The 13,797-nt window shown below is 37.3% G+C and overlaps 1 protein-coding gene across 2 annotated transcripts; it reads left to right on the top strand.

Annotated features, from left to right (window-relative positions):
- The first annotated feature begins 305 nt into the window (after positions 1 to 305).
- On the top strand, positions 306 to 13,012 carry LOC127424461 (ALK and LTK ligand 1). 2 transcript variants are annotated; one of them, XM_051669704.1, is made up of 6 exons: positions 306 to 871; positions 1,269 to 1,547; positions 4,464 to 4,517; positions 5,865 to 5,945; positions 11,275 to 11,348; positions 12,468 to 13,012. In XM_051669704.1, exons 2-5 carry the CDS (start codon positions 1,280 to 1,282, stop codon positions 11,337 to 11,339), a joined length of 468 nt encoding a protein of 155 aa, XP_051525664.1. In that variant the 5' UTR covers positions 306 to 871; positions 1,269 to 1,279; the 3' UTR covers positions 11,340 to 11,348; positions 12,468 to 13,012. The 2 variants fall into 2 exon arrangements, with proteins under 2 accessions (XP_051525664.1, XP_051525663.1); XM_051669703.1 differs by having other exon boundaries at positions 5,862 to 5,945.
- Positions 13,013 to 13,797: the final 785 nt, after the last annotated feature.

The raw sequence follows: 13,797 nt of genomic DNA, 5'->3' as shown, positions 1-13,797 counted from the left end.
GTATTATGACACTAAAATGTTAACACAAATGTTGATTACGTTCTGTGGCTATACTTTTAAAAAGGTTAATATTTAAAGATTTACGTTTTGGCCCCATTCACTTCCATTGAAAGAGATTTTTTTTTTATGATTTATTTTAATTTTATTTTTTTTAAGAAAATGAATATTCCTTTAATATTAATCATCATTCCCAATCAAGCCGCTGATATATAGGCTACCTATTTGTTATAAGATAAATTAAGAACCCTGGAATGTATGTGCAAGTGTGTAAGACCAGCAGAGAGCCAAGCAGGGCTTACCAGGATTGCGCGCTTAGGGCAGTCACAAGACCCGACCATCCATGAAAAAAAACATCCAGACGTTATTTTTATAGCTTAGCTACATTTAAGCAAGTGCTTGAGTATATAGGTATCTGAAGTAGCCCGTCATTTCCTTTGAGGGACAAATGGTGCAATGGATATCTCCAGGAACATTTACGCATCTGAATCTCTGCCAGCTTTGATCCTTTAAAACAAGAAGAGAGAAGAGTTTTGAGGCACACTTTTTAGTTATCTTTTAACTTATCTGTGATGACTTTGAAACGAAAGGAGGGGCGACTGTCAAAGGAACTGACCACGAGTTGAAAAAAAAAAAAAAAAAAAACTAAGAGAAAGATGTCTACATTGCTTGCCACCCACCCGAAATCGATTGAATTACATTCAAGAAGCTTCGCACTTGACGTATAAAAACAAGACGCATGTTCTCAAGAAAGAGGCGAGACAACGGGATCTTTTTCACGCGTGACATCAGGAATTGTTGGAAGATATATTTTTCTCTGACAACTTTGCGTTCACAGCATTTAAGGTAGAAGCACTCACCAATATATAATCACGTAAGTTGCTAGTTTTTATTTGCCCAAATTAAGGGAGTATAGGCTATTATATATAGGCTATATACATACTACATGATCAAGTTTAAGTGGTATTTGTAACCATGTAGAATGAATATGGTTAAAATAATTGTATTGATTTAGGTCATTGCATGTCCTATTCATTTAAGTGCTGTTCCATTACACTGAAAAACACTTTTTAACCCAAAAATGTGCTTCATATGGGAACATCTACATTAATTGAGTTATTTTCAAGTCATAGCTTAAATATTGTTTAACATTACTGAATCAACCTAAATATATTGGGTTACACCAACATATCTCATAAAAGTTAGGTCAGATAGAACTTTTAGTATGAAGTTTTTACCACTCTTTTTTGCTTGTTTTGTTCGTTTATCAGGCTGGAAAGCCATGCGGGCTGAGAAGAGATGGCACATATTATTGAGTATGATCATTTTGCTCATCACCTCCAGCCAGTGCATGGACAGCAAGGAGGTAAAGCAGAAGGAAAGACAAACTCTGCTTAATCTAATCCTGCAAGTGATCGGGGACAACCAGCGGGACAAGCCTGCATCCAGACGCATTACCAGTGGCCTCTACTCTGCATCTCAAGATGTGAAGTTTACTTCACGTGAAAAGACTGCACATTTGTCCAAGGCGGACAGCCGCAGACCAATAGGTAAGCTGATTTGAGATCGGGTGATGATACAAATGTAATCCTTGGCATTAACTCCTTCCTGTTGGTGGGAGTTTTTCTGCATATCAACTGCTGTTGAGCACTTTTAATGCTATAATCACTTATAGGAATGCATGGACAGAAGACAGCTGTTCATACTTAAAGGTGTTCAGGTCTGAATTATAATGACAGCAACAAATAACCAACATTTTTTTGGGTCATTATGAAAATTCCAGTAAAAAAGTATTGGAAAGATATGAAGTGGGATTAAGACAACTCTGGGTTTTGCTCAGACACACTTTTGATCTGCAGAGGAGACTGTAAAATGAGAATCAGAATCAGCTTTATTGCCAAGTATGCTTACACATACAAGGAATTTGTCTTGGTGACAGGAGCTTCCAGTGTACAACAATACAAAAACAGCAGCAAGACATAGATAATAATAAAAAATAATTATACACATACGTACATACACACACGAGTGCTCGCGGTCTTGATAGACAGATCACATAATGTTGAAATCATCTGTGTAGATCTAAGGATTGCAGAGACCGTTTTTTTTTTTTAAACAAAAGCCTGCCTGTTCCTCTTTGTCATTTAGATTCATGTTTTCTGAGACACCATTATACATGCATCACTAGGTGGTAATGACCCCCAAGATGGAGAAGAGGCTTATCTAATTCTGTAATGCTAAACAAGAAAGGTCTGTTCCCTAAACTAAATGGTGTCTGTTCTAATATATGATATGTTTGAAGTTTCTTTCATTGGACTCATATAAGATTATATATGCCTTAAATGATTATGTAATGGAGGTTGTGTGTGCTGGAATTCTGCCATGTTGTTTATACCTTAATACTAATGGGTGTAATTGTCCAAAGAGTGTTACCAGTTGTGCTTTGAAGGTGGGAGACTTTAGGGTAACACCTGAAATATCTAATATGGAAAACTGGTATATACTGTACAGTAGCACTGATTCATTAAGTAGATAATTACATATAGTATATTTACAGCAACTACTGAATGATCCATGGCATGGCATGTTCTGTTACCTAAAAAAATGTTTCAGTTTCATTTTAAGAAAGTGAACTCTTTGATGTGTTTATAGACACATTTGAGATTTTTGAGAATATTTCATTATACCAAAGGAACCAAAGGCAGACTAACGTAATGCATTTGTGCTTCATGCCATTACAAAAACAAATTGTGTTGCAATTGTGGACTTCATGTTATTTTTTGACAATTTTATGGTTGGGTTGATTCACAATTGGCCATTTAAAGGTCACAGATGTAACCAAAAATAATAAATTGACATGTACATTGATAGACACAAATCTTGTGCCAAAGAAATACATTTACACCCACAAACATCTGCTATTGCTGATTTGGGTGGCCTCTGATTGGAGATTATTTACTCTCTTTCTTTCTTTCAAGTGTTGGAATGAGATTTATTTTAATCCAATGAAAACATGCTCGATTTGAAAACCTAGGTAATGCTGATATCCTTTTGTTGAATCCAAGCAGTCTAAACAATGTATCCTTCTGAACATAACAGCACATTAATAGAGACGTTTAGTCATCTTACATAAGACTCAGGTGCAACAACATGTTTATAGACCCACAGATTATTCAGATCAATAGTGAGTCTGCATAATTTCATATTAATAATGGAAAAGTGACCTGCAAGAGGAATGTCTGTGTCGAGGCCATACATGTAGAATGCCGCCATATTTTGAATGAAGGGGAAACTCAAATTCATTCATAACAGAGTGTCAGTCATCCTTCTTTCTGAGGCAGGTTAAAATTAGCTGCAGCATGGATTTGTGGGCCTGACATTGATAGGCATTACAACTTTGTATGCAATAATCTCCTTACTCCAGTAGGCTGGAACTGACATGGTTTGCATGTGGGGACAGTGTTCCAGGGTCGGGCAGGCCACAGATTGTACATAATTAGCAAGGACCCCAAGCCTGGATTATCAGTCTAGGATTGCATTTTACTATGGTATGGATGGGCTTTCCCATCTTTCTTGCGCCAAGTATGTAGTCATCACAGTCAAGCATATGGCATATGTGATTGTAATCAGTTATATCATAATCTTAAAAGGTGAAAAGTGGTTGTTGCATGTGTGCATGCTATGCAGGCATAAAAACAGAGATCTTAAATGGGAACAGTTACCAGAATATTTGTTCCTACAGATTTAAGATTCACTGTAAATTCGTCCTGCATTGAGGGCAGTCGCAAACAGAAGTTACATTTTCAGTTTTGCAAACTTACTCTCCAATAAAATCCTTTTAAGGAGGTACATAAAAAGAAAAATTGCTTATTGAAAACACTAAATGTCTTCATTATGCAGAATTTGCAGAAAAAAAATGCAGAAGTTGTGTTTTAGGGTTAGGATTGTGGTTAGGGGGTCATCAATAGTAATTATGATTATTTAATTTTATGACAATAGAAGTCTTGGGATATCCCTTTATAGAACAGTAAGTACGGTATGTAAGCAGACTCGAACAATGACTGAGTTGGACGCAGAATGATGACATAATCACTCTTAGACTAAATACTCTTAATCACATCCATTGGGAACTTTAACATATGACCACAGCAGCATGTTTTATTTCTATTTATTAATTAGTTAATTATGTCTTCTCAAATACTGCTCAAATGCTTGAATTACAAAAACATATCCTTACCTGAACACAAATTTTGCCACTTTGTAATTTGTCTTATTTCTGTTATATTCCCAAAAAAACTCAAAACACTCATCTCAATATCATTATTTGAGATGTCTTATAGATCGGAGATGGAAGTCTTTTCATTTTCTGTTTTGTGGTGTGATGAAAATCTAACATAATATGGATAAGATAGAGCTTTGTATTGTTTAGCCAATTTTAAAACTGCCTTCTTGTTTGTCTCTTGCAGAGATTGTCCCAAGAGACATAAGAATGAAAGACAAATTTATAGAACATTTTACAGGTAAAAAACCCTTTCAGTATATTTTCTTCTTCCTGAGTGAATTCATTTTAATGCTTATAGCAGTGGTTCTCAACTGGTTTAGTTTCAGGACCCAGATTTTACATCAGACATCAAGTAGCAACCCAACAGTACCAATATTGCTTATCATACAGAGGTAACAAAAATGTCCTTTAAATCAAACATTGACATTAATTGTTCATTAATGTTAGTTCATCAATATTACAAAGAAAAAACTTTGAAAAACAACTCAACAGGCTTGTTTTATTGTTTGAGTGTTTCTAAATTTCTCTTAAATTTGTATATTTCATGCTCTTGGCAGCACACATAAATTAATTCACCACACAAAACACATTTTGTGTAGCAAAAAGTATAACCTTGTTGCATGTGAACCTTTATTTAATGTAGTCTGGGTTGTACTTTCTTTTACCTTGCGTAGTTTTGTTCATGGTTTTCAAGGATGTCTATTGGTTACATGAGTTACATTGATTGGACACAGCTGTTGACCTCAACAACAAAAGAAATAGGAAAGAATTTCCTCTACCTTTTAAAAGTTGATAAGCCAATTTTTTTTTAATCCTAACTATGCATGATTGCATATTATTATTTGCATTTGCATAGATTTTTTTTTTTTTTGGACTGCCTACACTTTTTGGGTCATGACCCACCAGTTGAGAACCACTGGCTTACTTTAAAAAAAAAAAAAAAAAACTTTCCTTGCTATATCTACTCCTCTAAGCTATGTGAGACTTGTATTACAGCACTTATTATATTGTTGCCCCTTTTGTTGGATGATTCGCTTCTATTGTTCTCCTCATTTGTAAGTCGCTTTGGATAAAAGCATCTGCTAAATGAATAAATATAAATTTAAATGTAATGCAATTGTTCTCCTGTAAAATATAAAAGCAGTCACATAGATTAAGCCAGCAGTAGGTTAACTTAGGTAAAGTGTTTTAAAGCGTCTATCCTGCCACATGTTGATAGGAAAAGCACATTTAAGCTGATTATTCAATGGCGAATCTTGGTCTAAGACCAGGGCTGACAACAATAATTGGTGTGAAAATCTGTTATCTGGAAGCGCGTACAAAGGATCTTTGTAAGAGCTTTTTTGGAATGATTAAGTCTTCTGGGTGTCTGCACAAGTGAAAAGGTGACTCAGTTTCTGTACCTACACAGCACCTTCAAGTAACTTCATCATCTTTGTACTGTGAGTCTGTGAGATTAGGCATAATGCTTGAGCAGTTCTTTTGAAATGAAATGTTAAATGATAAAAGATGACAGTGTGGTTGCAGAGTAACTTATCTTGTAAAATCCTCATCATAACTGGAACCTTATTTTTTTCCCAAGCAGGACCAGTCAAGTTTCCATCTGAATGCAGAACACATTTCAGTAGGATTTATTACAACACAAGGGATTGCTCCCAACCAACATGTACGTATAAATCTTTGATTTAATTTCAGAGACACATCTACTTTTACCTGTGACTAGAAATGTTTATGGTTCTCTTGCAGATTCAATTTAGAATTGACAAAACCACAAACTTACTTGTTGAGATCTTAATTGTAATGGACTTTAAATAGGCTGTCTATGTTTACATTTCTCTGTAGTTAAAAACAGTTTGGACAGTGTGTTACTGTCAGGGTATCACGACGCAGGACTCAAATGCAAATTTATTGAAACAGTCAATGAAACTCAGAGTAAGCAGTATAGTAGAAAAGGTCCATGGATGGCTCGCAGAGCGGAATGGAAGGACACCCAGGGAGAGAGCACGCACCAGGCACCCAGCGATGCGTCACCACCAACAGGTCCACGGGATCTGGCTGGAAACAGGAGGCAGACACTGGGCTGGGAGCAGAGAGGAGAACAGTATAAATAGTAAATACAAAATAAAAAGGACAAAAATAAATACAAGAAGCAAATTATCGCCGACAGTGTAGACCGAATAAATAGAAAGCAGGAGATCACTCAATAATATTAATGGCTAGAACTCATCAAAGAGACTGACACAAATAGGCAAATCCCAGAAACCTCTGCAAAGCTTTGCGGGAATCTGGGATTGGCCAATTGGGATGGATCTCATCTTGGAAGAGTCCTTGCGCACGCCCTCAGACAACAGGATGTACCCCAGGAATGGAACCGACTGTGCATGGAACGCACACTTCTCTGCCTTCACGAAGAGCTTGTTCTCTAGCAGCCTCTACAGCACCCGACTGACGTGTCCAATGTGTACCTGAAAAGACAGAGAAAAAATGAAGATGTCATCCAGGTAAACGGAGACAAACTTGTTAATCATGTCCCGAAGCATGTCATTAACGAGCACCTGGAAGACAACTGGGGCGTTGGTGAGGCCGAATGGATTGTGTTTCATCAACCACGGATGGCCCAAGACTACTGGGTTAGAAGGAGTCTGTAGTAGATAAAACACAATCTCTTACTCATGAATACCAGAAAACCTCAGACTAACCGGGACCATGGCTCTAGTAATCTGGCCCATAGAAGAGCCACTGGGGGAGCAGATGTTAATAGGCAGGTCAACTGTCACCACAGGGACACCCCAGGCGATGGCCAGGACCACATCCAACAAGTTACCTTCCATTCCAGGGTCAACGAGGACTGACTCCCGGAGACACACTTGACCCCAGACAACGATGGCAGTAAGAGATGTATAGAGCATGGGGGAATTATTAGAGTTGGTGGCACTCACCAGCAGTCCCCTGGTCTCTGGTGAGTGCCTGGCTTTTACTGGGCAGTTTGAGGCAATGTGCCCCTTTCCCCTACAGTACACACATAACCCCAATCAACGCCGGCATTCCCTCTCCCTTTGAGACAACGGGGTACGCCCAAGTTGCATGGGCTCTTGCTCAGTGACGGCCATCAGCGAGGAGGAAGGCACTTGGGGGGTGGTGTGAAGACAGCACGCAAGCAGCCGTGGTGTGCAAGGCAATGGTCCACCCTTATGTCCAGGCTGATGAGGTCATCAAGGCCACTGGGTAACTCAGGCTGTAAATAGCGTCTTTCACGCCCTCGGATAGACCACCGAAGAACATATCCCACTGGGACTTCTCATTCCATTCGTTGGTGGTAGCAAGTGTCCTGAATTTGATGGAATAATCAGAAATGGTGCATCTTCCCTGTCAAAGTTCAGTCAACCGCCGAGCCGCCTCTTACCGTGAGCCGCACGGTCAAAAACCTTTCTCAATTCTTCTGAAAAGGCCACCAAGTTCATGATCACGTAAGCCACCCTGGACGCCTCAGTTGGGAAAGAAGAGGGCTAAAGCATGAAAACCAGCGAGCACTGTGACAGGAATGCACGACATCCATCTGGTTTGCCAGAGTAAGGAGCCTGTGGATTGAGGTGTGGTTCCCAGGCGAGCGTGGCAGGTTGTTCCAGACTGGGTGGCGACAACCGAACGGAGGAGGGTGCTGCTGCAATGAGAGAAAGGCGAAGCTCCTCTACCTGGGGGAAGAGCTCGGACAGCTTGACCACCACTGACTTCCATGACTCATGGGATCCAACCAGTAGCTCAGCAATTTCGCTTGCTGAGCGAGTGTGGCTTGGATTGGGTTGGAACCTTAGAGGAACCTTGGAACCAGAGTCCATTCTGGCTGGTTTATCTGTCAGGATATTGAGACGCAGGACTCAAATGCAGGTGATTTTATGGAAACAGTCAATGAAACTCAGAGTAAGCAGTATAGTAGGAAAGGTCCATGGATGGCTCGCGGAGTGGAATGAAAGGACACTCAGGGAGAGAACACACACCAGGCACCCAGTGAAGCGTCACCACCAGCAGGTCCGTGGGGTTTGGCTGGAAACAGAGGAGGCAGACACTGGGCTGGTAGCAGAGAGGAGAACAGTGTAAATAGTAAATAAAAACTAAAATTAAATACAAGAAGCGAATTATCGCAGACAGAGTAGACAGAATAAACAGAGAGCGGGAGATTGCTCAATAATATTAATGGCTAGACACAAAATTATGCAGTCTGGAGATAAACCAACAAGGTTTGTTGAGGGGAGGGGAGGGGAAAGAAATATACGCAGACAAACAAGACAGGTGATGACAATCACACCTCCGACCTGCACACTGATTCCCCCGACGGGTAACACATGTGCACCGGCACGTGACAACTGTCACCAAACACAACAAAGAACACGAGCCGGCACACCGCCTGTACGCATACCCAAACACAAACACAGCGGATCACACAGCAATGGCCGATCGGCTCAGAGTCCCAAAAGTTACACCACATCAAGAATGCTCCTCGGCCCATAGTCCCATAGGAGAGGATTTGACTTTTCAATAAAATAATACCAGTCTATTGGCAAATTTAAAGTGTGACTCTATTATTTCCTGTATATAGAGCCTGCATAACATGTAAAAAGTAATTAAGTGTCCTTTTCACCAACTGAATTGGGATTTTTTTTTTTTTCACAATTGTTTCTTTTGTTTTCCACTAGACATTGGCTGTTTAAGTGTTTTGTTTTGTTTTGTTTTTAAGTAGAAACACCTTCATTGTAGTGGCCTGAGCTATTTTCTCGCTTGTGGACATAGACTTGCTTCATGGCCCTCATGGGTGGTTCTCCATAAAGAAAGAAATGTTGTGAAATTCATTGCTGAAACAGATTCTGCCTTTTTTATATTAGTTTCTGTTACTGGGTGTTCTGATACTTCTTTCCATCCAATTACATTAAGCCTTTTCAAAGAAAAACAATTTGTTTGAACAGATTTTTTCTAATCTTGCTGTGTGAATTTAGATTCATTTAGTTATGATAATGCAGTGGGGAAACATGGACTGAGTGGAAATGAAGTCACTCTACTTCAAGATAATATAAAACATATTACTACATTAAATGTTTACATTATACCACACATTTTAATACATTCTTAAAATGTTTGGCTTTATACCAAACATTGGCTATTATTAGTTATTTTTAATTATTTAGTATAGTGCTAAACTAAATAATTTACATGGATGGATGATGTTGTTATATTATAAAAAATTATGCTCAAATCAATTTCCAATGTGTCTGTGTCAGCATATGGATTTCTGTACATTCGGTTATGGCCAATGAAAATTATTCATGTTGTCTCAACGCAAACTTGAAACAGGACAAGTTGTCATGTAACAGCGAGTCAAAAGCAATTCCAGCCAAAGTCTTGCTTGTTAAAGATACTTGTTAGTTCTGCTTTGGACTTGTGGCCATATCTCTTTTGAAAGGGATATACCAATTTATCACAGCAGTACCTTGAGAGAGAAAGAGAGAGAATGATATCAACAGTGCTTGGAACAGGACAGCAATGGGATGTTCAGTCTTCACAAACACCATTAAGGATAGAACCATGTAGTGCTTGAACCCACACAGTCATTTTAGCCCATCAAGTACATTACTGGAGCAGAGAGATAAAGCTATTTACAGTGATCAATCTCACCCTCAGCCATGTTCACACTTTATACGTCATGCCATGGTGGCATGAGAGCTCCACTTAAAACCTTGAATTTCATCAATGCATTTGAAGTGGTGATGTTTGCGTCATGTTACAACATAAGCCAAAGCATAGGCTGAACTGGACCCTATTTTGGAAGGCTTCAGCCCCCCTAAAATTCATCTCAGCCCCCCTTAAATATCTGATTTTGCAATAAGCACGGAAGAGTTTTAAACAGCTGCAGCCTTAATGCTGCATTTCTTTGAATCACAAGGCACTTGTTCAAAGGTGGTTTTTCCAACCTGTAAAGACTGACTAAAGCACGAGCCAATAGCATTTGAGTGCGGGCTGTAAAGGAGCATATCAATGATTTATCCCACTGAACGAATACACCCCATTTACTCATTCAATTCATGAACGAGCGAGGATCAGTGTCTTTTGACCGATTGAAGGAGAGGAGGCATGTCGCTCATTTAGTTCAGAAATCTTGTTTAACAAGGTGAGAAAGGGGTTGGATTAAGTAAGAGTATAAGTGATTAATGACATTACAATTACGTCAGGATGTAGTTCAAACCTGTATTTACCTTTAGGCTATGTTGTCTTTTTTTGTATAGCCTACCTTGATGGTCATGCACAGCAATTCACAAAGTGGAATGCTTTGTTGTCATTTGCAGGAAAAATGTTTATGATATTTAAACACTGATAAAGTCTCTTAGTAGACACACTGATTTGAATAAAGTATAATAATTAGACTTGTCTTGGTCTCTGTGCTTCATCAATGGTTTAATGACCCAAAACACATAAAATACGTAAATGTATTACCACCTACTGGTGTAAAAGTGTGATTTACAAAAAAGGTTACTAAATAAATTAGTGAACAAATCTGAACTAATCTTTATATACAGTGTATATATATATATATATATATATATATATATATATATATATATATATATATATATATTCTTCTAAATTAAACACAATTTTTAAAAACTTTGTTAATAAATGGAAAAACATTTTTTTATTTTTGTTTCTGTTTTTTTTATATAACTTTATAAGTGTACTTATTATAGAAAATTACAATATTCTGAAATGAACAGTATATTAGCTCTTGAATGTTGTGAATACACACACACACACACACACACACACACAGAAAAATACTATCTATGCTATAGAGTGGAATTCATTAAATATGCACTTCTAATAGTGTCATTGAGGGCTGAGCCCCCCTTAGATTAAAAACCTGGAATCACCCCTGAGCCAAAGTTTGACTGCCTGTTTAAACATCCTGAATGTAAAATTTTTCATTTTCTTTCTTTTTTCCCCCCACACAGATTATAAAAGATGTGCACGATTGCTAACAAGACTAGCTATGAGTCCCCTTTGCACACAGTCATAGAAACTGCATGTAAGTACAAGCATTTAAGCTGTTTAACCCTTCAAGCAATGATATGCTTCTGATGTTGAATGCGTTTAGTTCTGAGCATTAAACCATGTTGAATTTCTTCATTTAATCCACATAATTTTGACTGTCATTAATAATATTTGTTATAGCCATGATGCATATGCTGTTAAAAAAAATAAAACTTCACATAACTCTATTTGATTTCTGACACTAGAAAACTGAGACATTTGTAATATGATAGTCAAGCCTGCTTGGGAAAGCTTTGCATGTTTCTTTGACTGAAACCTTAGTCGAAATATTGAGTAAGATATAATGTCAGTTTAATCATGGCCATCTGCTATTTTTTGAGGCATGCAGGCAGAAAACAACCTCAAGAGAGTCACATTTACATTTGCAGAGATACTATTCTTTTTGCATGTTTGTGATAGACTCACCGTATAATTGAATAGTTCTATATTAGACTGTATACTAAAGAAATAAATAACAGTCTAGTCATTCAGAGCTGATGAAATCACAACACTCAAGAATCAAATGAATCAAATATTATTCCTAGAAACACATGCTGTTATCAACACCAAACTGGTGTGCTAGGATCGGAAAGAATCAGTCTGTCCTGTGACATCATCAGCATGACGGTTATGGAATTAGACATTCAGAGAACTTGTTAGTGAAAGGTGAAAGAATCTATTACCAATCTGAATGGCTAATGGTGGGGCTGGTGAATTAAGGTGATTTTATTAGGTTATGATTACTCTTGTCCAGACTGGTTTTCTTCTGAATCAATAAAAAATGATTAAATTGCCTTTTATGAATAAGTGATTTCCATTAAAGTGAAGAGAGATGAAGTTCATTGTTTCTGTCCATGACAGTTGCTGGAAACTGTTTCGCAAGCATACGTTGTAATTTCATAATCTTTAGAAGCTCACTTAAAACTACTTCCAGAGTCAGGTGTATGATGTATTGTTCATACAATTTTCCAACTGTAATTTAATTCTAAAAGTGGCGATTTTTAGAAAAGAGGACAAAGTTTAAAATTATGGAATATTTCCTAGATGAATTTAAACAGTTAAGCTATAATCAGCATTTAATGTTAAGTAACACAAAATTCTGTATGTGCCACAGGTCCTGAGGATATAAAAGAAGAAACTCCAGAGATGTCAGAGTAAATATTTTTCCAAGGAAGTGCCTTCGAATCATTGCAGTTAACTGTCATTTTGTTTTTATTTACTGTCATTTTCATTTCACAGCATCTTAATTGAACAAAATACAATCTTTTTGCTTTTTATCAGAATTTGTTTGTGTTAAAATGCTCTTTAAAATATAGTTTTGTTTAAAAGCTTTGCTTTTTATAAATTATGTGTTCTAAAGAAAGTATTATTTAATGTTGCAGTCAGTTATTTATTAAAATGATGTGTAAATATTCTGTCCTGCTCACAAGAGAGGGTATTTGGATATGATCATTAAGCCATCCTTACTCTTAAATATATTTCTGTTTCAAATGTATTATTCTAAATGTAAATTTAAATATATAATTTCATCCTTTACACTTTTTATTTATGTACAAAACTTAGGAATCATTGACTAAGTTGCTGGCCATGCTGTCATTTCCATTATATTTAACGTTGGCACTTATAGAAATTCCTATATTATGAATTATTTGAAATCATGAAAACACATTCTTTAATAACAATGGAATTATTGTACTGATGCTTTGAAAGAATAAAAACATTCAAGCACAGGCATTGTTGTCCTTCTATTTCCTTTTTATGAATTAAGAATTTATTGAAATGTTCATTAAACACTACATACTGTATTTGTTTTGCCTATTTTTAAGATTTATACATCTCAATTTCATAACAAAATTCCATCCAATTGTATAATGTTTAACGAAATTAAAATATTTAATATTTCTCAAATCAACTGGATGGAATTTTGTTATGAAATTAAAATGCGTAAATCTTAAACTTTTGGATAGTTGGATAGTTCCAGATGCTGATTGATCAATAAAACATTTCAGCAGTGCTAAATTATAGAACATAGTAACAGCTATGACTCGAAACACCTATTCACCTAGCCAGGGCCTTAGCATGGTAATCTGGGCCCCCTGACTGTATATTGCGCTGGGCCCCTTTCCTATTAAAAAATACAGTTTAGAATTTTTTGTGGGGCCCCCTGTACCTTTGGGCCCCTAGAATTATTACCACCTTTCACCCCACTAGCTACGGCCCTGCACCTAGCTCTTGAGGATATCTTTACACAGCATCCATATAGGACAATTATTAACCTTCGCACTAGTTAGGTTTAGGTCAGGTAGCCTGCTACAGTATATTTTCTAGTGGAAGCCCTCTCGCACCTTATGCACAGTGTATTCAGACTGATCTCACAGTGAAATCAAAAACAGTAGGTTGACTTTTCATAAGAGGAAATCAGTCACAGGGGAAGGTAAACACAC

The sequence above is a fragment of the Myxocyprinus asiaticus genome, chromosome 33 (assembly GCF_019703515.2).
Source record: "Myxocyprinus asiaticus isolate MX2 ecotype Aquarium Trade chromosome 33, UBuf_Myxa_2, whole genome shotgun sequence".
NCBI classification, from domain to species: Eukaryota; Metazoa; Chordata; class Actinopteri; order Cypriniformes; family Catostomidae; genus Myxocyprinus; species Myxocyprinus asiaticus.
This window is presented reverse-complemented; position numbering and strand designations above follow the sequence as displayed.